This window comes from Seriola lalandi, unplaced genomic scaffold (assembly GCF_002814215.2).
Source record: "Seriola lalandi dorsalis isolate HSWRI2012SDOR001 ecotype SW California unplaced genomic scaffold, Sedor1 jcf7180002054482, whole genome shotgun sequence".
NCBI classification, from domain to species: Eukaryota; Metazoa; Chordata; class Actinopteri; order Carangiformes; family Carangidae; genus Seriola; species Seriola lalandi.
In genome coordinates, this window is record NW_019525035.1 from 557,888 (window position 1) to 585,705 (window position 27,818).

Sequence of the window (27,818 nt, forward strand, 5' to 3'; positions counted from 1 at the left end):
TCATTTATAATTACCCAGTCTTTAATACAATTTGACTTGTTATTGCTTCATTTCTTTTAATTTGGAGAGATGTTTTCATATAGGGCAATATAGGTTTCTCACTTACACCAACACAATCCTTTTCAACCACTTTCAGTATGTTTTACAAGTTTTATTGAATTAGATCACAGAAAAAAATCATTACTGCAGCTTTAAAGATTAAAGATTTTCATCAGGCTGCTAACCCTGACATTACTGCAAAACGTGATTTATTGGTGACACGTTTTGTCATGCACTTATTTCAGGACAAATTAATGGTTTAGGCAGCAAAACAAGCATTGCATCAATACTGTGTGTGAATTCACTGAACGTCGTCTTGTTCAGTTTGTGTTTGTATAACAGTGCTGCAGTCTTCACCTCCTAATGTTACATGATGGCTCATCGTTCCTGATCTTGTTCCAAGTCCATTCTCAACCACAGCTTTTTCTTTTATGAACCTGATTAACCTGTTATGTTCCCGGTGCTTTGAAGAAAATGAAATTCTATGCCAAAAGGTGTCAACTCACACACACACACACACACACAACTTGCAGACCTTTTACCCGCATTTCCGTTCTCCCATATTTCTTAACATAATGTTCTGTCTACTCCTCCACCATCACAACTTATTTCTAAGGAGAGGTGACCACGCCACAGACACATTGACAGAGACTGTCCCTTCTCACTGTCCACAATGTAACACGAGAGTTCATCTCTAGATGTGCACAAACAGCCGACAGTCCAACTATTCGCTGACGGGCCGAGAGTTCACAGCACTGCACACGGGGAAAAACCAGTGGGAGCAGTTTTAATGACATGAGATCACAGACATAAAGCCATGTGGATCCGTCAGATAGAGAATGTGGCTGAGAGTGAGGGCCTTCCTGGTACTGCTACGTCTTGGTGGTTAGGATGTGCTGTGTGGTCGTATCAAGGCGGGCCTTGATCACAATATGTGTGTTCTCGTGCTGAGATAAAGATCGCGATCAGATCTGATGCAACGCATTGCAGCTAACATTGGCCTAGTTTGACAATGAGGCAGACAGATTGCCAACCATGATATTGATTTCCATTTGAGGGTGAAAGGGAAGTTTTGTCAGTCAAGTTATGGAAAGTAAAACATCTTGGTAAGTTGCCTGTGGTCACAATTTAATACACAGTCTTCCAACAAGTCACTTGTTTTGCTCGTCAGCGTAGACTGAGGCAGAAGATTACCCTCTCTTTCATTGTTCGGCTGTTCATTCTTTTAAATACAATCCCAAAGAGAGCATGAAGCATGTAACTACTGAAAAATTCATTATTACCAGCAATTATATTGTCTCCATAATTTGTTACACAATGCAAGGGCTGTCAAGATTATAATATTTAGAATCTACACAAACAGACAGCTGGGGGAAAGCCACAACCGTTTCACCACAACCCATTGGGCAATCAAACAATCAGCAAACCAGTCACACACAAAAAAAACATACAAACGAAGCACCAGTCGATGAAATGACGAGTCGGTAAGTGAGCTAATGGGCCTAATTAACAGCCGACCAATCAAACTACTGACTGACAGATTGATGAGACAGCCAATAGAGCTAGCTAAAAAAAAAAAAAAAGAAATACGAAGAGAAGAAGAGCCCAAAGATGCTAGAAACCATCAAAGCAAGGGCTTAATTCACTATGACAGTGGCGACACCGCTAGCTAGCTTAGCTTAGCTACCACAAAGCAATTAGTGTAAGTGGCAGATGCTTTAAAGGACTGTTACGTACAAGTGGCATACCAGTTTTTAATGGCAGCTGGTGATGAGAGGAGTTATAAGACAAATAAAATAAATAAAATCAGAGGCAGGGCCAGAGGGATGGCCAGGTGTGGCACAGCCCCCCACCTGGAATCTGATTGGCCAACCCTGGTGATAAGTAGTTGGCTTAGTATCAGAAACTCAGTATGACGTGACCGTAAACATTTCTTGATAAAAAGTCAATCATATTGCAAAATGACCTCACAGACACATAAAACAACCTCAAAGAGGCACAAAATGGCTACAAAGAGAAAAAAAACAACCACAGAGACATGCAAAGAGACCTCAGTCACAAAAAACTACAGTCATATTAAACATTTAATATACATCATATTTAATCTTACTCATCTCATTACTTCAATAAGTGTCACAACAATCTGTAGAATATATTGTATATTGCATTATTATACTATTACAAGATTCAACATCTGCGGCACTACAACCAACAAGCAGCCAACAACAACTAACAGAGGCTCACACTGACCTTAGGACAAGGCAACCAGCAACTGAGGACTAGTAATTCAACAAATCATTGGGTCAACAAGTCAGCCAACCAAACAACCCAACAGCCAATCCATCAGCCTCAACATGGGACGGAAAGAAAACGAGAGGAAGGGAGAGAGGGATAAAATCAGGACCATATGAATGACATTCCAGCGAGTCTCGATTCTGGGTGTGTTGCTTGTTGTTGCTGGTGGTTTGGGAAGTCTGGGAGCCTCTGCTGATTTAGGTCTCATATGTTGACATTGTCCTGGCTCAACCCCTTTGACTGAGTCATCCCCCTGTCGTCACTGCATTACAGATGAGACTCACTGACTGACTGATGGACTGAAAGGATACATTGAAAAGTTAAAGATATACATAATTAATTTTAAGATTATCTAAAGAGGAGCTATGTCCCATTTTCTTGATGTGTTAATACTACTGAGGGCTTTGAGTTGATCAGATCGAGGGCTCTGGGTTGCAGGTGTGCTCATGAGGATTAGTGTGTTAGTCTGTGTTACTTATGACTTGGTTCAGGTGTCACCACATCTTAGTGGAAGCCACTTGATCCATCTGAGACGCTTTATCCAGGGATTACATTGAGGATTGCTGCTACATCGCTCGGATGGGGATTCCCTCAGTATGTGCATGGGTGTGTACATGTGTATGTGTGTGTGTGCATGAGGTATCACACACATACTTGAGTGTGGTTGCATGGATGCATGCATCTGAGTGTGTGTGTGTGTGTCTGTCTATGTCTGTATTGTCAGTTTCTATTAGCACAACTTCAACCGCAGTCTTTCCTGTTTTTAACTTTATTAATGTTCCCTCTTCCTCTGGGTGTAATTTGAAGTCTGATGATTAAATATGTGGGCTAACCAGTGATCAGGACCGTAAATACTGCAGGGGTTTAGCCAAAGTATTGGGAATTTGTGGGGCTACAATCAAAATTAAAAGGAAAACATTGTAATAGAAAAAACTTTATTGATCCCCATAATGGAAGTTAGGAAAAGGAGTAATCACTAACTTTGTATACGGGTGGGGGGGCGAGACGAGCCCAAGACACAGAGAACATAAATAAATATCTGATGAAATTTAGATTTAAAGCTTTGGTTCTTAGCAGTAATAAACTATACATTATAAATACTTTTGAATCGCTCTGTAGTCATTTTATGTCACTTTGTGGTTGTTATGTGCCTCTTTGTAGTGGCTTTGCATCTCTTGGTGGTTTTGCACCACTGTGAGGTTGTTTTTTTTTGTCTCTATTTGGTCATTTTTTGCATCACTTTGTGGTTGTTTTGCATCAGTTTATGGTCAGTTTGCATCAGTTTATGGTCAGTTTGCATCTGTTTATGGTCAGTCTGCGTGTCTTTGAGGTTGTATTTTTCTCACAGAAAAATGGTTACAGTCACTTCATGTAAAGGTTCTGATACTACCAAGCTGACTACCCTCTGACTGTGATAGGGCGGGCACCTCTGGCCCCACTTCTGTGAGTAGTTTGAGGAGAAGATGGAAAATGTTGCACATTATTAAACAGAAATAAAAAAAAAAAAAACGAACATACTGACTAATACACATCTTCCTGCCTGTCCGTCTGTCAGTTATTCTTACACTCATGCTCACATGTGGAAACACAACTGAGCATTGTGACCTCGGCTGGTAAAATACTGATATATTTATAAATTACAACATAATACACATTGTCTCAGATAGAGCAATAAAGTGATGCACTTATTCCTATCTTTGTCTAACATGTTTTCACATGCCTTTTTGTTTTTTAACTGATGCCTATCTATCTATTTTGGGAGGCACATCTAGTGTAAACTGTGATGCAGCCTCTCTTTATCTTATATTACAACAAGCTGCAAGATTTTAAATCAACAGGAAAAAACATAATTACACAGGTAAATTAAATATATGTTAATATGAATATCAGTAATTATAAAAATGATATCTATCAATCTATCTGTCTTTTTAAATATTTTAGTATTCTAATAATATTAGAGTATGGGTATCATGGGGAAATAGCTTACTGAGATAATTAACTAGATGAAATTCAGCAACATCTTGTTACAGTCATTACATATAGGTCCATTTTCTTTAAAGTGTTGGTCTTATTAATAAATATGTGTTTTTTTTAGCGTGAATGTCACTCAGATATTCCTGAAATCCTCCTGAAGTCAGAGCTCAGATTAAGACATACTTCTTTTGGTTTCTGCACTGATGGCCAGCTGTTGGCTCAATGCTTATGGGACTCAGCTGGCTCGCTGGCTAGTCTAGTGTGCCAACAGTAGAGTAATTCACTACTGGGTATTTCTTAACATCATGATGAGTTTGTTTATGACAAGCAGTGTAATGATATGACTTTTCTGTACTTAGGGTTGATAAAATTCTAGCAGCTAATGGTGGCTCATATGGAGACACTTCCTAACATCCACAAAAAGACATAGGCACAGTTACAAATATTCACAGTTGGAAGATGCCCAGCATAACCACAGTCTGATCTGTTGGCCACTGAGCAGCTCCACTGGAGCAGCTGGAGGTTAAGTTCCTTGCTCAGGGGCACCTCAGCTGTGGTAACATGCTTGTTCCAGTCCACAAAAGCCCAACACTACAGGGTATTGTTGGAATGGTTCAAAATAGTTGGTGCTTAATTGTAAGCAGAAAAATATAACTTTCCCAAACCATTATTGGTTACATTAGAAAGCATCTTGCTTATTGAACAAACGCATAGCAACATTATTTTTGTGAGGTTGATTTCTTACCTGTTATGGGCGACTGTAGGTAAAAATGGACGTATCCTCTGTGACGTCTCCCATAGGTTTCAGAAGAGCAGTTTAGAATCTCAGAGTAGGGAGTCGCCATCTTGATAACGCCTGACTCCGATTAACGGATAATCCAAAAAAAAAAGGGCAAAGAAACAGAGCGTGTGTGGTGGAGTTGAGACTTCGGTGCACGTCGGTTTAATACCTGTGGAAACCATACACTCCCGTTAGCATCTGAGCGTCTTGCTTGAAGGCTAACCCGAGGCTAATTCATTCACTGGCTGATTAGCGAGTTAACGAGCTAAGCTAACAAGCCAAGGATAGTTAACACGGACAACAAAACCTGCTAATTAGTGCTAACGTTTAACACTAGAAAGAAAAAAAAACAGGAGCCCAGACTTCCCCACGCTGTGTTCGTCAATAAACCGCACAGCAAGCCGTTTTATTTATCCGATATTAACATGGAAAATCCCCCAAAAGACGACAGCATCACAAACACAGCCGACGGTTAACGGCTAAACACCGAGCGGTTAGCCCACTATGACGTCATACACCTGTCACTCAAAGCGGCCACCAGCTCAATTATGAATAATTTAAATAATAATAACAAATGTTAACTTTTGAGTAATATAAAAATTCATCCACCATACAATTGTCATAGCTACAGAGACCAAAACCGTTTTTTGTACGAGGCTGTTAACACGTTTATTTCTGCTGTAAAGTTGCGCATTTTAACAAGGGAGTCTATGGGGATTGACTCGCTACTGGAGACAGCCTCAAGTGGCCATTAGAGGAACTGCAGATTTTGGAACTTCCGTGTTGGCGCCATTTTTTTGTTGTTGCCATGGTCACAGCTTTCATGTTTACCCTGATTACACCTGGGCACCTTGTAAATACCCATCAAGAACACCTTCATGGCCACCAGCAGTTCTTTTACTTTCACTAAAAATAACTTAATTTTACTCATATTCGCAAACTGAAGAATCTTGTAAATGCTATTTACAAAGGTTTTTTATTAGCCTACTTAAAAATGTTTTTAAATGTGGATTAGAGTAGATCTTCAATGACTGCAGTACAGAAACAGAACCAAGCACATCTGTTTTCTGCCTGATCATGATAATAATAGTAAATCTAAAAAAGTATAATTATAAATGCTCATGCAGAATGACACAACACAATATAAACTGCATGATTTTTGTTTTGATGTTTGATAAATACAGGCCAGCAGATGTGCTATCCATGGTGCTGAAGCCAGGTCATAAGGGGCAACTGCAAGGTCAGAGGGGTCACTATGGTATTAAAAGTGTTGAACCTCATCATTAAGATCTTCATATACCTTTACCTTCATTTACCTAAGCCTCAAAAATCATGATGTCAAGATACAGAGAAATACACAGAGTTAAAAAGCTCAAAGAGGACAATACTCTGCTGATCTTGAGATTGTGTTGTAGATCATTTTTGTGTGTTTATATACATTTGCTTCATTTGGTATTTAATCAAGCAAAGACAAAGACAGATTTGAACCTAGTGAGGTGACATCATATGTTTCTTTTGAAATTATCCATCAAACCCTTTAGATGAGTTATTGATTTACTAATAGGTGTGTCCTTTGATACCTAAGAATGGCTTACTACCTACACACTTTCACACAGACCTACGCAGTCTGGCACACACACACTTTGCCGACAGCTCATGCAGGAGATGACAGGGCCTGGTTACGGTAATAACCCTCTTGCTATCGCACGCCCATGCGTCTGCAGCATAGCCTGTAAATCTCACTCTGTTATTGTTTTAATAACACTAATGTTAGCATTAGCCAAGTGGTAAAAGCGTCAGACATCAAAGACCAGAAACATCTGAGCTATATTGGGGTGAAGACAAAGGGCGAGGGCCCAGCTTGTGAAAATAGCTGGCCATGCTGACTCAGCAGAGGAGTGTGTGTGTGTATAGTTGTGCCTGTATGTGTGTTTGTTGATGTGTGTGGGCGCAAATTCATACATTGATAGCGAGTATGTGTAAGTACGTGGATATTTAAATGTGTGTAAGCAACCTGACTACACATAACAAAGCCCTGCAGCTGCTCGGCTAAAACTGACTTCTCCATTTCCTCCAGACCACAAAGCCTCATAAAGCTAAGCACCCATAGTTAGCTTAATGCCATTAACATCCATATTGATGCTCCCGGCGCTTCTTATTGGGGGAAAGCACCCTGGTATTTTCCAACACATGACTTTTGTTTTTCTGAATCAACAACTCCACCTTCTCTGCTGTAGCCACAGGGAGAGGAGGCTCTGAAATCACGTCTGATGGAGATGCAGCATCATAAAACCATAGAAGACGTGAATAAAGTCCCACATATACTTTCCACTGGAGCTCGTTTGCAACACACCGTCATGGAATATCTAAAGGAGTGAAAACACAAAGTCAGCAGTCCATTTTATGCCCTGTTGTGTGAGTTAAATCCATACCTACTTTGACATGGACTGGGCCAGTGCTTTTCATTGCCATTGTGTTGTTACATATGTGAGTAATAAAATCAGCCGGTAAGTTCTCCACTTCTGCCAAATGGGCCTATTTTATGAAGCAAGTGAAACTTCTTTGTCTTTGTGTGTATGTGTTGAGTAGGAGTATATGTGTGTGTGTGTGCGTGTGTGCGTGCGTGTGTGTGTGTGTGTGTGTGTGTGTGTGTGTGTATGGATGTGAGTGTATGTGTTGAGTAGGAGTATATGTGTGTGTGTGTGCGTGTGTGCGTGTGTGTGCGTGTGTGTGTGTGTATGGATGTGAGTGTATGTGTTGAGTAGGAGTATATGTGTGTGTGTGCATGTTGAGGGTGGGGGTCCAGTGGACGCCAAGCTCTCCATAATGTTTACTGACACAACACATTTTAATGGTTTCTGTCCAGTGCCAAGAATTGAGAAATCAAGTCACTTCAAAAGGGTGCCACACTATATTGTTTACACTCATGGCTTGGGCTGTTTAAATCTGAACCAGAGGAGCCCTATGGACACCACAGCTCAACTGTTCTGTTGTTGCAAAACTCTGTGCAAGTATTGTTTGTTATTTGCATAAAAAACGTCTCCAAAAACATCATTTTACTGAACAATTTCCTTTAAAATGGCTGATTAAATATTACACCTTTGCAGCCGGATCAGCCAACTTGAGAGAATATGCCAATGAAAACTAATCAGCGCTGTTTGCACCTCAGCCAAGGGTTTCTCCTCAGACCCCAGATTTTATTTCAGACTCTCAGTAACGTTTGAACAATGAGCTGAAAGACATGTGAGGTCCCGGCGTACAGCGCAAACGTGTGAACCTCAGCCATTCTCCTTCCATATGCTGGTGAACACCCAAAGTTCAGACAATAGAGGAATTGTTTGGCTCGGGGTCCGGCATTAAAACCGTTTTCTCTCTTCTCGCACACGCCGTGGGGCTTCATGGGATAACCCATCGCCACCATGATCAGCACAGCTTACACACATTACAGTGAAGTAATGAAATTCTCATCATTATTCCCATCATGCATGTCTGTTTCTTGTTTATTGTGCAGGTCGCTCTGCTGCTGTCCAAATGTCTGCTGTGAGTTAGCAGCAGTGCAGTGGGCGGTTTCTCTACACAACCTATCTCTGTAATGAGCTGGTGGGGCCGCTCGGCTCTGACCGGGGTAAAGGAACAGCGTGACTTCACTCTTTTTGGCCACAGCGGTGTTGAATTTTCCAAAGATTGTGGAGATTATCAAATTGCACATCACAATAATATTACAGCCGGGGTGGCCCGTTCTTCAGTTTACAGTTAGAGCGCGAAGAGACTGCGACCTAGTGCTGCCAAGTTTGATAACGGATAACGTCAATACACATTAAAACACTGTTACAAAAGTAGTTTTTTTTTTATTAAAACATAGACAAACATAAATAAAAAGAACACTGAATTAAATCATATGAAGACTTTTACAGGTATGCTACAATCTTGTAGAAGAAACAATGGTAACACTTTATTTTGATAGTCCGCCTACACAGAGTTTATAGCGTATTTGTGACATCTCAACAGGTCATTGAGCTGTTTCTCCAACACCAACTCTGACCATTAAGTGCTTTACTAACTGGTTGGTTGAATATTTGTAGTAACAGACGGGTGACAAATTAAAGGAAAAACCAATGCTCCTTAGCATTGAAGCTAACATGTCGCTCCAAAGGTGTTCACTTGGGTTGAGATCTGGTGACTGCGAAGGTCATAGCACGTGATTCACACCATTCAGATCATGCAGATGTGGAGGCATCTACATTTGCGGTTTCTCTCATTTATTCAGATTCTTCCTTTAATTTGTCCTCCGTCTGCACCTTGTTGAACATTAGAACAAATATCGCTGAAATGTTATAAATACTGTGTGAACTCTGTGTAGGCGGACTGTCCAAATAAAGTGTAACCAAAACACTATATCCATATTGCTTTTGGCTAGGCAAGTGCACACAGAATTGTCATAATCATGATACATAAATATGGAATTTAAAATGAAGCCCCTGTGTTTTAATAAGAAAAAAAAAGCGTGTCTACTATTTCCTCTAAGCGCTGCGTAATGAATGTCGTACAGACATAAAATATAAATGATTTTTTACAGCTGAAAGGTCACTGTAACAATGACCTGTCTCTGTTTCTTCTATAGCTAATAAATAAATATTTAGTGCATATTCCCATTTACCTCAGTGAAGAGCCAAATGAAAAAAAAAAAACAAAACAGAATTTAAGTTAAAAGATGAACCAAACTCAATTCGGTTCCTCTAGTTAAAGAAGACAAAAGAGTCTATTCGTGTCATTTATGGTCAGACAGTCCAGCTATCTGCATCGCTTGTTGATCGTCATAAACATAAACACGTCACTTCCTCCTTAGTTTGAAATGACACTGTCGTGTTGCCTTCAGTGAAGCAGGCCACTCGTTAGATTTCATCAGAGACAGAAAACTGGTTAACAAATGAGTTCTGGGAACACGTGCACACACACACACACACACACACGCACACGCGCGCACACACACACCCTTTTTTTTTTTTTTTTTTTAAATTGATTGAAAAAGAAAACAAACAATGTCAGAGTGAAAGTGAATCTTCCACGGCATCATGTTTCATGTTTCAATGGTGCCTCAGAGATTTCGAATGTGTGATAAATCACCATCTAACTGGTTGTTTCAACTGATGCTGTTGAGTTACTTACTGTGTGGACGCCTCACTGCCTGCCTTGTTCACACTTACAAAACCTTTCAGCAAAACATTTGTGCATTCACTGCCACGGGTCAGAGACAGGCCGGGAAGTCTTGTTATTTTTATCCGGTGATAATCTGCTAAGTACAAGCAGATGCTCCATCAGCTACAGCTACAGTGTCTCTTTGGACACCTCCCCCCCCCCCCCCCCATCAACAATAAACATTGATAAATCCTTTCTCGCTGCTGCACCTCTTGCCAACAAACTTACTTCCTCAGTTGCTCCCTCGTGGTTTGTTTAATTAGTGCACAAACACATTTTGTAATCTTAACTGAAATGTATTGAAATTTCCCAATACAAACCGCAGTTAAAAAACAAAAAAAACAAAAAAAAGTCCAGTGCTATTTTGGATGAAGTTGAGAGCTGTGTCTCTCATCTTTTTTTCTTTTTGCAGGGGGCAAGTGGCAAAACAAGTTTTTACCTTTTCCTTAAGTTTTTCTCAGAAGGACTCCAAGGCTATTTGGTGAAGAGCAATGTAGAAAAAAACAAAAAACAAAACATTAACACATGTACAATATAAAAAGACACTTTTTTGACAAACCAACATTGTAAATCACTAACAGTGGTTCTTTGGCATATCAAATGTTCAGTAGCATGTCCGCTCCCCACGTGTTTCAATTTCAGTTACCCAACTTTATGGCCCCAAAGTACGTCCCTTCTCCCTCCAGGTCCAGCATCCAAGCATTGGACACGTTGACAAACAAGGCGTCTCCCTCCTCCAGCTGGACGCCTCGGCCCTGCTGGGCGCAGTACATGTTATAGCTCGTGTCGTTCCAGCGCATGGTGCTGCCCGTCTTCATCAGCATCACGGCCTTGTTCCACTTGATGCTCTCGTGGTAGACGTACTGGATGAGCTGGGTGTTGCTAACGTCCACCGGCGGGATCTCGGCCTGACTGCTGTCCTCTGGTATACGGTAGTAGCGGAAACAGGTCTTGGCGTAAACGTAGTAGAAACCCGGCTCTATCACCAGCAGTTTGCCCTTCTGGTAGCCCATCTTGTGGTGGTATCCGTGCTTCTCCTCCCAGTCGATGGTGATGGCCTGCCGCACATCCTCTGCTTGGCAAGAGAAACAACAGATTTTGGTAAAGCTCATCGTCAATTAATTTTTTATTGATCTATAATAAACTAAACAAAAAAAATGAGTCAGACTGATTTTTTTTGGAACAGGTTCAAACTAGTGATTTACTAAATCAGGTTGCAGCACTATAGTTAGGAAAGACTTATATATAAACAGACCATATGACAGGCTTTATGGAGCTTTACAGTGAGTTTCAACTGTCCAGACACAACTGTACTGTCCTGGTTCATGCTTATCAGTCAGAGAGCAGCTGGAGCATTTAGCAGCTAAAAAGCCAGATATTTTCCTTGGAAGCTGGTGGAGACCAAACACAGAGCTGAAACAGAGATAACACTGAATGCTTAGATTCATCAGGTGGAGACAAACACCCCTCCATAGTGAATGTTAACGTTGCTCCGTGTCTTCTGGATGTGGATATAAGCAGCCGTTTGCTGACATGCTCACCATTTCAACTTAAAAGGAGCTATTTGTAAGTTTTCTCTGCCGCCAAACATGGTTTCTTGCCAGGAGCAGGTGGTGGTGATTGTCGCTTGAAAAGAGCTTCGGCTATTGTTGCGTTTACAAGACAAGAGGTTATAATACGTCCTCTGAGCAGCGCTATGTCTTCAGGGCAGATTGGAGGCTACAGCGAGTTGCTATCAGAAAGTCCTAGAGCATACATGCAGCTCGCTCTCATACGCACCCTGAATGACAGGCACACACAGAGCTCTGGTAACAGTGACAGAGCCGGTAGAAACGTTATGGATTTTTTTTTTTACCGTCCACCATGATTTGTCCCTAGGTGCTAGCTGTTACAACTAAACAAAACTACGATCACAACCAAAGCAAAGTCCGTCTGTCCCATTCTCATGAATGCAATATATCAGGAAATCTGAGAGGGAATTTAATTATATCTGGCACAAACATTAATTTGGAGTCAAGGATGAACTGATTAAAATTTGGTGGTCAAAGTTTAAAGGTCAAGGTCACTGTGACATCATGATGTTCTGTAAAAACACTTCTGGCTATTATTCAATGCTGTAACTCAGGAAGGAGAGATTTTGGCCATATTTCCTGCAGCTTGGCTGGTTGGCTGAAGCATACAACCGGTAATTCTAGTTTTTTTTTTTTTAGATCAGATTTAAAATCCATCCAAAATAGTCACAGAAGCTTTTTAAGAGGCAGTTGAATAGGAAATAAAAGAATGACAGAAGAAATAACATTAACAAAATTTATTGAGGTGCCAGTAACAATCTGGGAGGTCCCAGCTCAAATGAAGGCCTGTATATTCCCTCTATGACTCTTCAGATATTTGTGAGCTAACGTTAGCTTTGTCGGGAGGTTTGGTTATTCAAGCAGCAGTTACTGGGTATAAATATTTAGAAACAGCTCATTTAAAACTCCACTTAGCAAACACTCAAGTTACAGCTCGGCCGACACTGAATGTGGGAAGTTGAATTGTGTTTGAAATGAAGCCAGACTGATAGATGAGTGTTTCTAATGCTACAATAACAGGACTTTAATTCATGTGGACTCACTTTTGGGGTACTCCTGAGGCCTTCTGATTGGTAGATGAGCTGATGGCAGGCTCTCTTTTGGAGTTTTGCACCGTCTGGTTTTCCTCGTGTCTCTCAGCGCGTTCAGCACCGGCTCCGTCTGCACCTCCTGCAGGAAACAGGACAAGCTCATTTAACAAACACTGACTGACTTATGAGAGGTAAAAAAAAACACCACCTGTATCTTTGTGTGCGTGTGTGTGTGAGTGTGTGTGTTTTATCCTTTTGCCCAGTTTGAAACTTATACCCACATCAGTAATGAGGCATCAACATTTGACCCACGCTGTTTCCATATTTCACACAGACAGCTTTGTTCTGCTTTGAAAAACTGTCTGTTGCTTTGGAATTTAGTGTGTGTGTGTGTGTGTGTGTGTGTGTGTGTGTGTGTGTGTGTGTGTGTGTGTGTGTGTGTCTGAAGACCATAGGTGGATCAGTGTACATGAACTGCATGTCGATGTGTATTATCCATCCTCCTTGGCGAGTCAGTTAACTCCTTATTACAGCTGTGGTTGTATTTGGGGCCGGAGGCTGTGACTCTCCTACTGAGTGTAACTTTACAGCTGGATTGAGCTTCTCATAAATTTCGGAGAAAAAAAAAAAAAAAAAAGTATCTGGACTGAATTCAGCTGATTCTATTCAGGGCCGCCGCCGCCAATGATGATGATGATGACGATGCCGCCATCCGCAGTCTGAGTTGGGTTGTCCTCCTCAGGCAAGACAGAGAACATACTCTCAAAGAAAACATGGTTTCCATGCAAGTAAACAGTTACTGCTCCGGAGCTGCCAACTCTCTTACACATCTGGCACAGGATTAAATTATCAGGTGTAGGTGTTTTGTTTTCGACCTCTGCCTCTACCTGCTAATTTACACTCACACAAGATCTCAGAGATAAGTGAAAGTACCACGTTTTCAGTTTCTTGAAAAGAAAGCTTTGCAGTGTTGGCAGCATCTGCAGCAGCTGCTTACAAATAAACACTGTAAATAACAAATGTAAACAGTTTTTTTTTTTTTTTTATATCCTGACGGTGTTTTAACTTGTTTTATGATTTTGCTCTGCTCCAGTAACCTCAGGTAACCTGGCATCACTATCATCATCTCACCCTCACACTGAGCCAACACCTAAAAAAAGACAAAGACTGGGAAACTGAAAGTGTTGAAATGGATAGAATTTTTAAACACATACCTCCCAACTTAAAAAAACCCCACACATAGCGCCTCGGAGCACAAACACTGCTACACACTCCAAATAAACTCAACTGCAGAGCCAGTCCCACCGACACAGCACCTGTTCTGTGCTAATATTACTGTCAAGTATTTATTCACAACCCGAATCCAGACAAATTTGCGCGGCCCTAAAACTAAGATTAGCACCGTCTGTCCTCCAAAAACAATCTGCTGCACAAACATGTTTATAGCGCAGTGTCTTGGAATGAGACAAGGGTAAACAACATCCTGCCAAGGCTACAACGTAATTGTGAACATGCTCCCAATTGGCACTACAATGTGGGATCTATCTTGATTTGTGGTGACACTGTGTCATACCTCTTTAACCGAGGAGAAGAGATTATTTAAACAAAGTAGCAGCAGTTTGGCAGCTTCCTGATCTGCACTGTGCTGCACGGCGACAGCCACTCTGCACCAGGTGGAGCCGCATCTGGCTACGACCGACCTGACTGCACATGCTTGGTCCTGCACACGCTCAACCCTCTGAGGTCGAAGGGTATGTTCTCCATTTTTTTATATTTTCATAAATTCACTTTTTTTCCAAAAAATACTTGCATATGTATATATTTTATATAATACTTTAAGAACATACTTTTACAACTTTCTAATGACGCAAAATTTGTCCTTGAGCTCCGTGTAAACAGATAATTTGCCCCAAATGCTTAAAAATTGAAGCCCTGTTTTTCAAATCTCTTGTGAAAACAAACATTTACTGATGTGGCTGAATTGTTTTGTTGCTTGAAATGGGTTTATCAAAGTCTTAGTAAAATAGTAGATAAATGTATAATAAATGCCTAAAATGGCCTTCTTATTGGCCTTCTAGCTCTGGCTGTGAACCACATCTGATCTTGCAAGAATATGAACCAGAGGTCAGAGAGTCTACAAATTCTAACAACATTTAAACCACATTTCTACGCTGTAGATATTAATAGAAACATGTCGAAGAGCTCAGAGGGTTAACTACCCGCCACACACATCCTTCAGCATCTCTATTATGTTGATGTGAGGTTTCTGAGACGCGACCCTCAGAACAAAAGTGCCCTCACTCACAGCCCGGCCACTGAAGCGTATTGTCTCTTTGTGTTTCATGCTGCAGCAGTCAGATCTCCTTACACAGATCTCTAAACAATTGGCTCATGAACTGCGCCTGATTCATGGTCCTGTGTTCTCACCACTCCCCGTGATGGCGCTGACCACAGCCCCAGCCCGGTGCGGGCCGGCCCGGGCCTGCACATCCTGTCTCACATCAAAAGAGCCGCGCCGCAGAGCTGAGCTGACAGCCTATCCACCGAGGCCTGCTCTCTAGCAAATCCCCTCAACTGTCTGCAGAGAGCGCCGGCGTTCTCAGGGCTGACCCTAACACAACACAGCGTGGGCCAAGTGGACCTGTCACCCTGACACCTCATAAAGCTCCCAGCACGTCTCCCCCTGCTCCATGGGAAATAGCCGAGGGCTAACAACACAATGAGTTCCTCGGTCCAAGACAGGCTGGGTGGTTTGTGTAAGTACTCCACCAGGGATGCCAAGGGCAAACACAAATACATGATTTCAAAGAAAATTAAAGCATTATGGGAAACCAAACACTAGTGAGGCAAAGTGCTCCTTTTATCCTCTGTTATTTTACTTCCTGGATGGTTTTTTTTGCTTTTGCTCTGTGAGTCTTGAGCCAAAAAACAGGCGGCGACTTCCAAAAAGGGATTAGAGAAATTTTTTTTTTTTTTTTTAAATGACTTCAACAATTAAGAATTCCTATTTTACAACTCCCTCACGCTACTGCTGATCATCGAAGGAACACTCTGCAGCCGCTGGCGCCAGTGAGTGACTCACTAATAGCTGACGCAGAAAACTACCCTTTGTCAGCGCTTGATTATCAAATTAAAGAAAATGTAAAAAACAATAAAAAACCAAAACCTAAAGGACGAGTTATTAGAGGTTTTATCAGAAGGCTGTCAGGTGTTTTTCCTGCTGTGGCCTGACCTCTTCCCAGCCTGGGTGACCACCGAGGGTTTGGTGCTTGCTTTAACAGTAGCTGTGGCATGCACTGAAAACACCACCCATGGGAAAGTCATGGCTTCTCTCATTGAAAAATCACAGACGATTATCTAATTTCTTTTTTTTGCTGCTTTAACTCAAACATAACTGCATTATTACAAACACTGTACTGCCTCCCTCGACAGCGACAGGAGGAAATACCTGGTATTCTTACAGCAGAGGAGTGTTTGTCTCTGACACGTAATTTTTGGCTCCAACTTTGTTTCTCCACAGTTTCTCTTCAGGAGGCTCTGAGCCTCTCTTCTGATTGGCTGACTGTTTTCTGAGTGATCCAATAAAAATGAAGCAGATTTCAGGTAAAAACACTCAGAGAAACCAAATCCTGTAAAGGTTTGGATGGTGGGTCCAGGTGGGCGGGGCTTGGTGACTGCTTTGTTGTGACATCACAAAGTTCCAGAAGTCCTGACGGCTGGTTTTAAGGCTCAGTTTCTGAATACAGGCTGTGTGCATTTCTCTGTGGACTGAGGCTTTGATACTTTCACAGTATTAATATAGAAGCTAGAGCTGATCTATAATCACACTACACATGGACACAGACCTTTACACTGGAGGAGCTTTAATGTTTAAGTAGTGTTGCAGCAGTTATATGTGTGTACTGTGTGTTGCTGTGGTTCAACCAGGGGTCAAACTCACCTCAATGGGCCGGTGTGGGGCTGTGGACAAATCTACCTGGAGACAGAAACATAGGAGCCATGATTAGAGATGTCAATGTAAAAGGAAAAAAATTAAATAAACACCATAGTTACGTCATCTGTAAAGAACAGTGTCTGTTCTGAGGAAGCTCCCCTGACAGGTGTGGGTGGGAGGAATATTTCATAAAACTTACTGGAAGACAAACAGCAATTCAGTTTGGATTTTTATATATGTGTGTGTGTAGGTGTGTGTGTGCGCGCGTGTGTGCGTGTGTGTGTGTGCGTGTGTGTGTGGGAGGTTAAGTTATTTTCCACATGTCACTCTGCATGCCACGGGCGCAGCAGGCAAAAGTGATTTGGAGACTGAGCGTTGGTTCTCATTCAATGTGTAATACATTCAAGAGGAATTGGCACAGAGGTTTTCATGCACGCATGCAGCTTGATGCACAAAGACACAAACAAAATAAAAAAGACACACACACACACACACACACACACACACTCAGCCCTCATGTTCGAATCAACCAGTGTTTTTAAAGCTGCTCTGCTCAGCACATTCCTCCAGTATGTCGGCATGATGCTGTGCAGATTCCAGCTGCATCTGCAGGAAGTTGTACAGGTGTTGAGGGCAGATGACGGAACAGGCTGAACTCTGACCAACCACAGCGACTCTGAGGCTGCTGGGTATTTGAGGAACGCTTTAAATCACTCCCAAAGATCCTGTCTCATCATCGGATCGACCGACCGACACGTTTGAGTTATTTCACAAATATGATCACAGACATTAAGTAAAATATTATCTCTCCTCTCTCTGGTTTTCTCTCCTTTCTCTCCCTCCCTTTTAGTTTCCTTTTTTTTCTCCCTCTGGCTCACATCCAGCTCATAACTAGCGACTGTCTACCACACTGCAGTGTGTTTATGCCAAAGACAAGCCAAAGAAACTTAACACACAAAGACTGAGAAAGAGGCAAACATACACAGAGAGAGACAGAGAGAGAGAGACAGAGGGAGAGAGACTGAGGGAGAGAGACTGAGGGAGAGAGACTGAGGGAGAGAGAGAGACAGATGGTCCCCAGGTGAACTTGAAGCATCCTCACAGAGCAGACATGTGGTCTGCTCACTTGGCTTGTTGAAACATGACAATTATTCAACTCCAAAACCGCCATAAAGTAACAACAATCATGGCAGAGCGAACAAGATAAGCAGCTTCACGATGGCAGAACTTACAAGAACAATGGAGCATGTAGGGATGGATGTATTTTGATAGTATCTGTCTCTTTGCAGTGTCAGCGCCTGCAGCAAGTCATCCGACTTTTCTGTCTCTGTCTCCTGGAGAAGGAGCTCTGCTTCTGCTCCAAAGGTTTACAGCTCGACACATATAAATGATAAATCTGAGCCCCGGGTGGCATGTAAACACGCTGCAGCCTGGGAGTCTCGAGTGAAAACATCTGTATTTTTTTACAAATAAGACATCAAGCAAGACTGACATTTGTGCTTTGCAGAGATGTTATCGGAGTCACGATGCTGCAACCCCTTTGGAAAATACTCTCGCTGAAACAACTAATCTGCCGTGGAAAGTTTCAGCACAGCTTCTTGAGATGCTATCAGTATTTCTTTCTTTGTTTTACAGAGAGGGGAAAAAGAAGAAGAAAAGAAGAAGCAGCAGAAGCAGCAGCAGTGTTTTAAGTGCCTGGCACCGAGGCGCAGCGCCTTCAAAGAGACGAAAAGCCTGCGCGCACCGAACTGCACAAGAGTCTCGGTGTCTCTTTTTTTTTTTTCTTTTCTCGTTTCACCTCTGTGAGATTACACCTACTGTACTTCTAAGAGCGCGCGCCGCCAACTTTACAAGCAGCTGGGAAACTTATCTGGAGCTTTATGACACTGTAAAGCGTTTTACTTTGCCGCTCGTAGCCTTGTAGGATACTGCTGACAGTATCTGTGCATAAATATTTACGCGCAGAGAAAAGCTACAGACGCGCTGACGACAGTGAGGGACTTTGCGAAGTGTCTCGTTGCGCACTGGAAACGAGAAGCCGAAGCAGAGCACACAGTGATTGAACCTACCTCTTGCAGATAACCTGTCAGGTGTAATAAGATCGCCACGCTGGACGCCACCTGAAGCAATCCCATAACAGCGAGGGTCCCGAATAGGAGCGGCCGGTAAGTGGGCTCCGAGTTCTGCACCGGGTGGAAGCGGTGCTGCCCTGCCTCCATGTGGACGTTGTTCCGCAGGTAGCCTCTGTACTCGTTGTGGGTAGCTGCCATGATGCGCGCTCTCTGTGTGTTGCTGCTCAGCCCCCGGGCCAGGTCCCAGACTCAATGCAAGGGAGAAAGGAGGAAGGAGACAACAAGAGTCCCTATAATCAGCGGTGGGTGGGCTGAAGGCAGCTCGTTTCCCTCTGCAGCCAATCACAGGGGTGCTCCGGTGCTCAGCTGAAGAACCGACGGAAAAGACCGAAACAAGACTGGCAACCAGATCGACCTGAGCGCACGACAGGTAAAGCGGGCTCTTTATGGCTCCAGAAACGCAGGAACACGTAATCCACCCCTTCCGCGCGTCCACACCCCCGGTGACACACTCTCTCTGCAGCGAGGCAGCCTTCACACAGCGGGGATGCAGCGCAGAAAAAACTGTGGAAGACGAAAAAAAAAAAAAAAACCTTTTAACCCATTAGTTAACAGTTTACACACCACAGTCAAACTTTGCAAAATAAAATAAAGGAATAAATATTGCAATCAATGCAAAAAATAAAAAATAAAATAAAATAATAAATTGAAAAATTAAAAAAGTGAAAAAACATTGCAATCAAATGCAAAAATAAAAAATAAAACAAATACAATGAAAAAAATGAATTAATATTGCAATCAAATGCATGAAAACAAATAAAAATATTTGAAACCGAAAATTTAAATTAATGAATTGGAAACGGTTTATTTTATACAGAAATAATGATTAAATTTTTTTTAATTATTAATTTTTTTTAACAATTTTTTTTATTAATGTAGTACTTTATGTGGCAATTAATCACACGTGTCAACCTCTGAATTTACATTATTCTGCAGTGAAAAAGAAAAGAACAGGACCTTAAGAATAAGGTAGAGACATAAAGCTGTATATAAATCCATGCCTTTAAAAGTTATGGTGTAAGACTAGATCCATGTTTATTTAAGTTTGTCACATACTTGATGTGATGATGTGATGTAATGTGGCAACTGAGACTCATTCAGTCATCCACAGTGAATTGCATTTTGTGTTCTGTTCAACCATTAGTCACATCAGACAAAAACTAATTCTGAAGAATTAACTTCAGTTTATCCATCCAGTAGCTTTGAATGTTGTCATGCAAAACAGGAACCATGTGGTTAATTGAACCAGAGCTTACCAGCATGACTGACGGACTGATAGGTTATAATTAAAACATTCCTTTCTGCTAAATACCTAGAAACAGCTATTCATGCATTCATCACAACTTATTTTAATGTTTTGTGTAAAGCTGGAATTGACAAAAAGTCCCTGGCACGCCTCCATGTTGACCCTCCAACCTAGACCCACAGTGGCTCCTATGGGCCTCTGACGCACATGAGGAGACCATATAGATAGAGTCATTACCACCCGCTGACTTTAAGGTATTTTTTACCCGCACTTGAAAGGAATAGTTCAACATTTTGTCAAATATAATTGTTCACTTCCTCAGAGGCTCTGAGCCTCTCTTCTGATTGGCTGACTGTTTCTGAGTGATCCAATAAAAATATAGCAGATTTCAGGTAAAAACACTCAGAGAAACCAAATCCTGCAAGGTTTGGATGGTGGGTCCAGGTGGGCGGGGCTTGGTGACTGCTTTGTTGTGACATCACAAAGTTCCAGAAGTCCTGACGGCTGGTTTTAAGGCTCAGTTTCTGAATACAGGCTGTGTGCATTTCTCTGTGGACTGAGGCTTTGATACTTTCACAGTATTAATATAGAAGCTAGAGCTGATCTATAGTCACACTACACATGGACACAGACCTTTAGACTATATGGGACCTTTAAAAGAATAGTTTGACATCTTGGGAAATTTGCTTATTTGCTTTCTCATGCACGTACACTAAATATAAAGCTGCAGCCAGCAGACAGATAGTCGATGTTAGCATAAAGACTTGAAATGGGGCGAGCTCTGCCCAGAAGTAACAATATCCACCTACCAACACCTCGTTTACACATTAAATTTTCTTAGTTTAATCCTTACAAATCCAAGGTGTAAAAAGGACAAGTTGTGACTAGTGGGCAACCAGCAGAGACTCTGCAGCTCAGTCCCTCTGGACCAACCCTGTCTCCTGGAAATTGCATTTATATAGAACTAAACTGCAGCAGATTTTGTAGGAAATGTAATTGCTGACTGGATTATGCTAGCTAGGCTAACCATCTGCTGTAGCTTTATATTTATTCTATATAGACATAAGAGTGGTGTCAAATCTGATTTTCTAACTCTCTACAAGAAAGAAAATAAGGCAAACATCTTGAACTATTGCTAATAGTTAGTTCCATAGTCAGTTATTACTGTAGTTCCTAATTTCTCCCATTTCCTTTAAATGCAGAATGTTCATTTTAAACCATTAAATCTTTATTTTCTACTTGTAAAATCAAGCCTCATTCACACAAGTAAAAGTTATCTTAATATTCCTCATATAAAGGTAAAATAAGCTGCAGTTAAAACTACTGCAGTAGAAGTATAAGTGTGAGTCTCTGTGGGTTTTTCAACATGAAACCACTCGTTAAGTCACCGTGACCGGGCCAAGCCAATATTTCCAGTTATGCTCTCCGGAGTAATCGTCTTTATCAGTGATTGGCTCATGAAACAGGGGAAATTCAAGGCACTCCCCACCTGACAGGTATTCCCTTGTCTACCAAAAGCAGTTAAAAAAATAAAAAATAAACCTCCTCAACTGAGACGATGAAATGCAACTTTTAGCTAAAAAAAAAAAAAAGTGCTCGCCAGCAAAGACAGCACATGTAATTATTTTGGTGGAGGGCGGATGACAACCAACCTGGATTTCCACTGTTACAACAAGTGAAGAGACTAATAAGAAACCTGAAAACATCTCGTCATAGTGAGTCATATTGTGTATGTGTGTTCGTCTGGCCACAAATATCCCTGACAGGCCTTCCAGACAGACGTCATTTCCTCTCACCTTCATTTTTCATCTCACCACAGTCTCATGAATGGAAGTTACACCTTTTGGTTGCATTATACCGCCCAAGATTCCCCAAAGTGTTGAACAATAAACAAAGACTTTCTAAACTATGACAATGACGACAACAATTTTTTGCATTGTAATGATGATCTCGATTTATTACATAAATTAAGAAATGTCTGTTTTTTGTCAGCTGTTAATGAAAAACCACATTAATAAATATAACAGTTCTGCAAATTTCTCTATCCATAATGTACAAATGCCGTTTGTAACTGATGTTTTTTTCTCCTTATTTCTGTCGCACTTTTTGTACACTTTTCTTTCTTGCTGAGAGTTAGCTGAAAAGATTGACACCCCACTCTAATGTATGTTTACTGAATAAAGCTACAGCCAGCAAGCAGTTAGCCTAGCCTAGCCTAGCATAAACACTGGAATCAGGGGGGAAAGCTATCTTAACTGTATGCAAAGGTAAAGATATCCACCCTCAGCTTCAAACTTCATTCCTTTACTCACCAACAGCTGTTTCCAGAGGTGGAAACAAACACCAGTTAACTCTTGTCTCGATCACGTCTTTTCTTCCACTGAAGTTAGCATGCTAACCAGCTAGCCCCAACCTGTCTTGTCACTTTTCGATAGTGTTTCACTGTAGCCTCCAATCTGTCCTGAAGACGTTGCGCTGCTCAGAGGACAGATTATAACCTCTTGTCTTGTAAACACAACGATGGCTGAAGCTCCACCAATCACCACCAATCACTGCCGGAGAGAATGAAGCATTAGTTGTAGTGGTTCCTACATGCTTCCAGCCTTTTTTGCTAAGCTAATTTAACGTCCTGCTGGCTGTAGCTTCTTATAAAGCATACATATATAAGCGTTATTGATCGTATCACTTATGTCTCAGAGAGAAAGCAAGAAAACATTTGACACACTATTCCTTTAAAGCAGTAGGCTATTAGTTGATTTTTTTAGCCACATATGGGCTTATTTTTGGCTACTTGTGTTAGCAAAAGCCACATCAGCAGAAATAGCAAGATTAGCATTTATTTTGTTCTTGGCTTCCTGACAAATCTAGGTTTAATATTCACTCTACTTTGAGCTCTGTGTTTGGTCTCCACCAGCTCCTGAGGGAAATATCTGGCTGATTAGTTGCTAAATGCTCCACTATGTTCACCAGCTAATTGCTAACTCATCCTGTCTGCTGTTTGGTGTGGAACAGGTAGCGTACAGTCATTTTATTAGAGGTTTTTCCTCTGAAAATGGCAACTTGTTGCAGTTGGAAACAAGGTTGGTGAGAGAGAGAAGTGGGAGTGAACCAAAAGAGTAAAATTGTGGTCTGTTAAACCAAAACAGTGATTTAAAAGATGCTGAAATGCTCCTGCTGGGCTGCAGAGTGAGGTGATTATTCATTCACATTTCACACAATCATTTGATCCATTGTTAATATAAAAATATTGATTAATGCAGCTTTAAATGACTAAATGACAGAACTTACTGTAATAATTCCTGTGTGCTTGAATGGCAAACTTAAGATCTGTGTCACAGCTTCAGCTACCCACCTAAAAAAAACAAAACATAAAAAAAACAACAAAAACACACAAGATGATACTATTAATTCTCACCTCCTATTATTATAATCTGCTTACACATAACATTCTCCATAAAAATGCACAATAAGGTATTGTCACGTGGTGCAGCTGGACCACCTCATTAAGGCCGAGTGTCCACAGACGGCCCGGCGGTCACACATCGTGGCCGTTGCAGCATCTAAACATGGCAGTGGCTCCTGTTAGCCCAGAGAGTGACCTCCCTAACCTCTCCTGTTTTCCCACTGCCAGCAGAACAACAGTGTAGTATTTGAAAACCCAGCAGAAAACGAGCCTCCTTTAGGAACAGGAGTTATTTTAGGCAGAAGCAGTGACAATGGAAAGGAGGGGTGGTTGTAGTAGGTTGGGTGAGTTTGCGAAATCCAAGTGAATTTCTGGGTGCCAGAGGAGTTCATGGGAGAAAGCTGGCTTTTTATATGTGCCCCCTCCACCACCACCCCCCCACCCCAACCCTTAAAACCTCATGGCGCTACAATCATTTAATACTCCATCATTATGGGCTTTCTAACTTCATAAAACCACACACATGATTTCGGTTATGTTGTAGTACGACCACATTCCCCCTTTACTATTGCACTCGTTTTTACAACGTTTGCATAGAGCTGCCTCTGTTGATGTTTTGCTTCTGAAACTTAGCACAAGGACTGGAGTCTGTGCTCAGCCAGAAGTTTCTCCTGACGACAGCGAGGATGTTAGACCTTATCTCTCCCCGGAGACCTTTCGAACCCACGTCACGGCTCCAGCGACCTCCTGCTCTTGGCTGGCCGTGGCCTGATCTTGGCATCGGCTCTGGATGTGGTACTATGAAGTGCTCCTCTCTCAGTCAGGGGTCGTTAATACACCGTGAGAACCCGTGTTTAGCTGTGGGTTTCCTGTGCCCTCAGCAATTTCCTCCAGGAGTCGGGAGCTCGGCGCTGCTGCGGAGAAGAGCCGAGGCAAGGTCTGGGCGGTATTCAGGTTAACGGGTGTTTGTTTGGGTTGTATCGCACTTTTATTCATGTTGGGCTGATCCTCCAGCGTGCGCGTATGTGAACAGATATGTGTGTGAGAGTGAGGGAGTGTTTGGACGGTCTCCGTGCCCTTGTGTTTTGCTTTGCGCAGCCTGCCAGAGAGTGGAACCTGATGCTCCTTCGGATGATGACAGACGGCCAAAAGCCCTGTAGCCGAAGAGGGAGAGGAAAAAGAAGAAAAAAGAGATGAAGCATGAATGAGAGAAAAATGTTGAAGAGAGGTAAAGTAGTAGATGAGAGAGAGAGAGAAACACAAAAGTGCCCATATAGCTGCATGCAAAGACAAAACTTGAGACAGGGTGTTTACCTTTGCCACCGGCCAACTCTTGCATTGTTATGAGCGGCTGATTATCTCTGGGTTTTAAGAGAATTCCTAGTTAACCATGCCCTCGCACTCACCCCGACATTAAACTCAGCAACCTCACACTAATCCACAACACCACCCTGTTCAATCCCATCTGAAGTATCGGGATCAAGGGTGAAGGTTCGGGGTTCATAGACAGGACTGTGGAGTCACAGTGAGCAGGGTCCGGTCAGTCTGGTTCTGCCCGTGGCTATTTCAGCTTCAAAGCGACCAGCATGATTCCACTGGATTCAGCCTGTTTTGAAACCAGAAGGGTCGAAATGCATGAATTAGAGAAGCCAAATATGAGGAAATGGTTGAGCTGCTGCCTGGCATAAATATTTGATGGCACTGATCCTAGGCACAGCTGTTGTATTAGTGTTTGATTAACTGAGTGCTTTGAAACGATAACATTCCTCCTCAAGAATCCTCAGGCTTCTCATGCCTCATGACTTCCAATATCCAAGGTACAACAAGCCCGGATTTTTCCACTGTTTATTATTGGTCTCTTTTATCTGACAGAGAAGCTGCTTTTAAGACTCACGGCATGAAGAGCAGAGAATTGTCTTTCTCCCCTCAGTCCCACATCCTCTGTGGTAAGAAGGTCACTCCAAGTCTGCTGTAAAACGCACACACGCACACACACACACACACACACACACACACACACACACACACACACACACACACACACACACACACTCCTGTCTTTCTAACTGCCTTGCGCCTCACTCAGAGCTTCTGACACTGCCGCCTCCATAGCAACCCCAATGTTTACACCCCCACTTCCTCCACCTCTCCAGTCACATCACACCGGCCTGCGGTTTTATCAAAACTACACATTTGAAAAGAAAATTGGAGCGATGATCAGCCCGAACAGGGATATTCCAGACCATTAGGCAGATCCTGTTTCAGTTGATGTGTGTGGGTTGGAGAGTGTGGGAAGAGTCGGGGTGAACGCAGCAAACTATCAAAGGAGCACTTCTGGACTGTGTGGAGGGAAACACAGTAAAATGACAAGTGACACCACTGGCTGCATATGCATCGCAATGTATTATTTATCTTAAAGTCATTACCTGACTGTTAGGGTATGAATGGTGCTCCTTGGATTTCCTCTGGAGCGGCGGCGCGTGGGAACACAGCTGTGGGAGGGGTCACATGACCACACCTGCCGAGAGAGGAAGACGATGCCATGAGTAGAAACCCCTATTGGACAAAGTAGATCCCTCTAATGATGTGTGCATAAAAATATTCAAACAGTGAGTTTTGGAAAATGTGTTTACACAGGCAAAAAAATTTAAGAATAATTTTAAAGTTATAAAATTATACATATATATATGTATGCATACAAATTTTAAATAAAGTTATGAAGTTATAAAATTAAAGCTATAAAATGTATATATACACACAAATTTTAAATATGTAATGTAAATATTAAAAAAGAAATAAGGAAGACGAGAGTCTACCACCCATACTGGCGACTCTGTGAGGCTGTATTTATGAACGATGGTGCTCTGAGCTAAACACTAAGACCAGTGCTAATATGCTAACATCAGTAATTTAGCACTAAACACATTTGGCTGAGTTTCATGGGACTTTCATTACACTATTTGGTCATAAACTACTAATTCTTTGACGCTAGATGAAAAGTTAAGATTAGATTCATCCTGATGGCGACATGAATATCAAATGGGCTTCATCCTCTGGGACCTATGCATGTTTGTGCAAATGTGGTGCAAGTCAAACTTGGTCTTGATTTGGAGATGGCTATTTAATAAAATGACTAAAAACTTTGAACTGATGATGGCGCTACAGGAAAAGCCCGAGGTTCACCAATATGATCAGGATTCATCCTCTGGGAGCCATGATGATATCTTTACCAAATTTCAATGTCAGTCCATCTCACAGTTGTTGAGCTATTTCAGTGTGGACTAGAGTGGTGGACCAACCAACTGACTGTCAAACCAACATTGCCATCCCCAGACTCATGCCGCTAGCATGGCTAAAAATACGCAGCCAAAGTCTCACACAACCACTTGCCTGCATAGAAAAACATGCCTGAGAATGAGCTGTACACACCCATGTGGGCACACACAGCTGCAAAACACAACAAAGATGGACTTCTGCTCAGTCAAGGGGAGTGGGATTGTTCAAAACGCGTGTGAACACACATGTCGCTCCCAAACTTGGAGCCTGACAACACTTGCCGAAAGTTAAACACTCAGTCTGTCAGCGCTCGCCCGGTTCTCCTACATCCTCTCACCCTCTGCTCCTTCCTCTTTGGTCCCCTTCTTCCTCTCATCTCTCCATCTTACATCACACGGCAGACAGCGCTCCCTGTCCAAACAAGAGATTCACCCAAACAGTGAGAATAGGGGAGATTTTCCGGGGACGCTGCGAAGCAGCTACAAGAATCCCACGCTTTACTTGTGTCAAATATGTTAGCCTGGAATGGAGTTCATTACACTGCTTAATGACGTCTTGCACAGCCATTTGTGTTTTATTCTTCTCCAAACCACATCTCTCTTGTGAGGCATTCATTCATACAATAGGAAATCCATTGGCACTGACTGCCACTGAACAAGGCTGTGGAAGATTAGGAGGATGACGATGAGCGCAGGGACGAAGGAAAAGGAAAAACACCGGGGCAGGACTGACCATGACATCAGCAGGAGACGTCTCTTATTCAGTTGGCCGTGTCAGGATCTCCCAGACTTGACCTCTGCTTCCTCTCTGTGGTCACATCAAAGCGGTCTGGCCCGAAGACAGAGACCGCATTGTCATCGTCAAGGTGGTCATGGGTGCGGAAGAAGCACCCTGAGGTCATCGACAAGGATGATTCGTCAAGATGTTTCCTCATTAATGT

At 42.1% G+C, this 27,818-nt stretch overlaps 1 protein-coding gene across 2 annotated transcripts; it reads right to left on the minus strand.

The window, feature by feature from the left end:
- Positions 1 to 8,917: 8,917 nt before the first annotated feature.
- On the minus strand, positions 8,918 to 23,999 carry tnfsf11 (TNF superfamily member 11). 2 transcript variants are annotated; one of them, XM_087175679.1, is made up of 6 exons: positions 23,488 to 23,999; positions 22,512 to 22,751; positions 18,887 to 19,457; positions 16,828 to 16,859; positions 12,900 to 13,026; positions 8,918 to 11,360 (listed from the first exon to the last, which is right to left on the minus strand). In XM_087175679.1, the coding sequence occupies exons 3-6, from the start codon at positions 19,089 to 19,091 to the stop codon at positions 10,924 to 10,926; spliced, it is 801 nt and encodes a 266-aa protein (XP_087031805.1). In that variant the 5' UTR covers positions 19,092 to 19,457; positions 22,512 to 22,751; positions 23,488 to 23,999; the 3' UTR covers positions 8,918 to 10,923. The 2 variants fall into 2 exon arrangements, with proteins under 2 accessions (XP_087031805.1, XP_087031806.1); XM_087175680.1 differs by lacking the exons at positions 22,512 to 22,751; positions 23,488 to 23,999 and having other exon boundaries at positions 8,918 to 11,357; positions 18,887 to 19,412.
- Between the last annotated feature and the right edge of the window lie 3,819 nt (positions 24,000 to 27,818).

What these genes read in the sequence shown, in the direction of transcription:
- tnfsf11 (XM_087175679.1), bottom strand. Translation starts at nt 19,091, where the DNA reads ATGGCAGCTACCCACAACGAGTACAGAGGCTACCTGCGGAACAACGTC. An exon ending in AGGTTATCTGCAAGAGGTAG is followed by an intron (nt 16,860 to 18,886) that starts GTTCAATCACTG and finishes GTCTCCAGGTAG; the next exon opens with ATTTGTCCACAGCCCCACAC. An exon ending in GCCTCAGGAGTACCCCAAAA is followed by an intron (nt 11,361 to 12,899) that starts GTGAGTCCACAT and finishes TCTCTTGCCAAG; the next exon opens with CAGAGGATGTGCGGCAGGCC.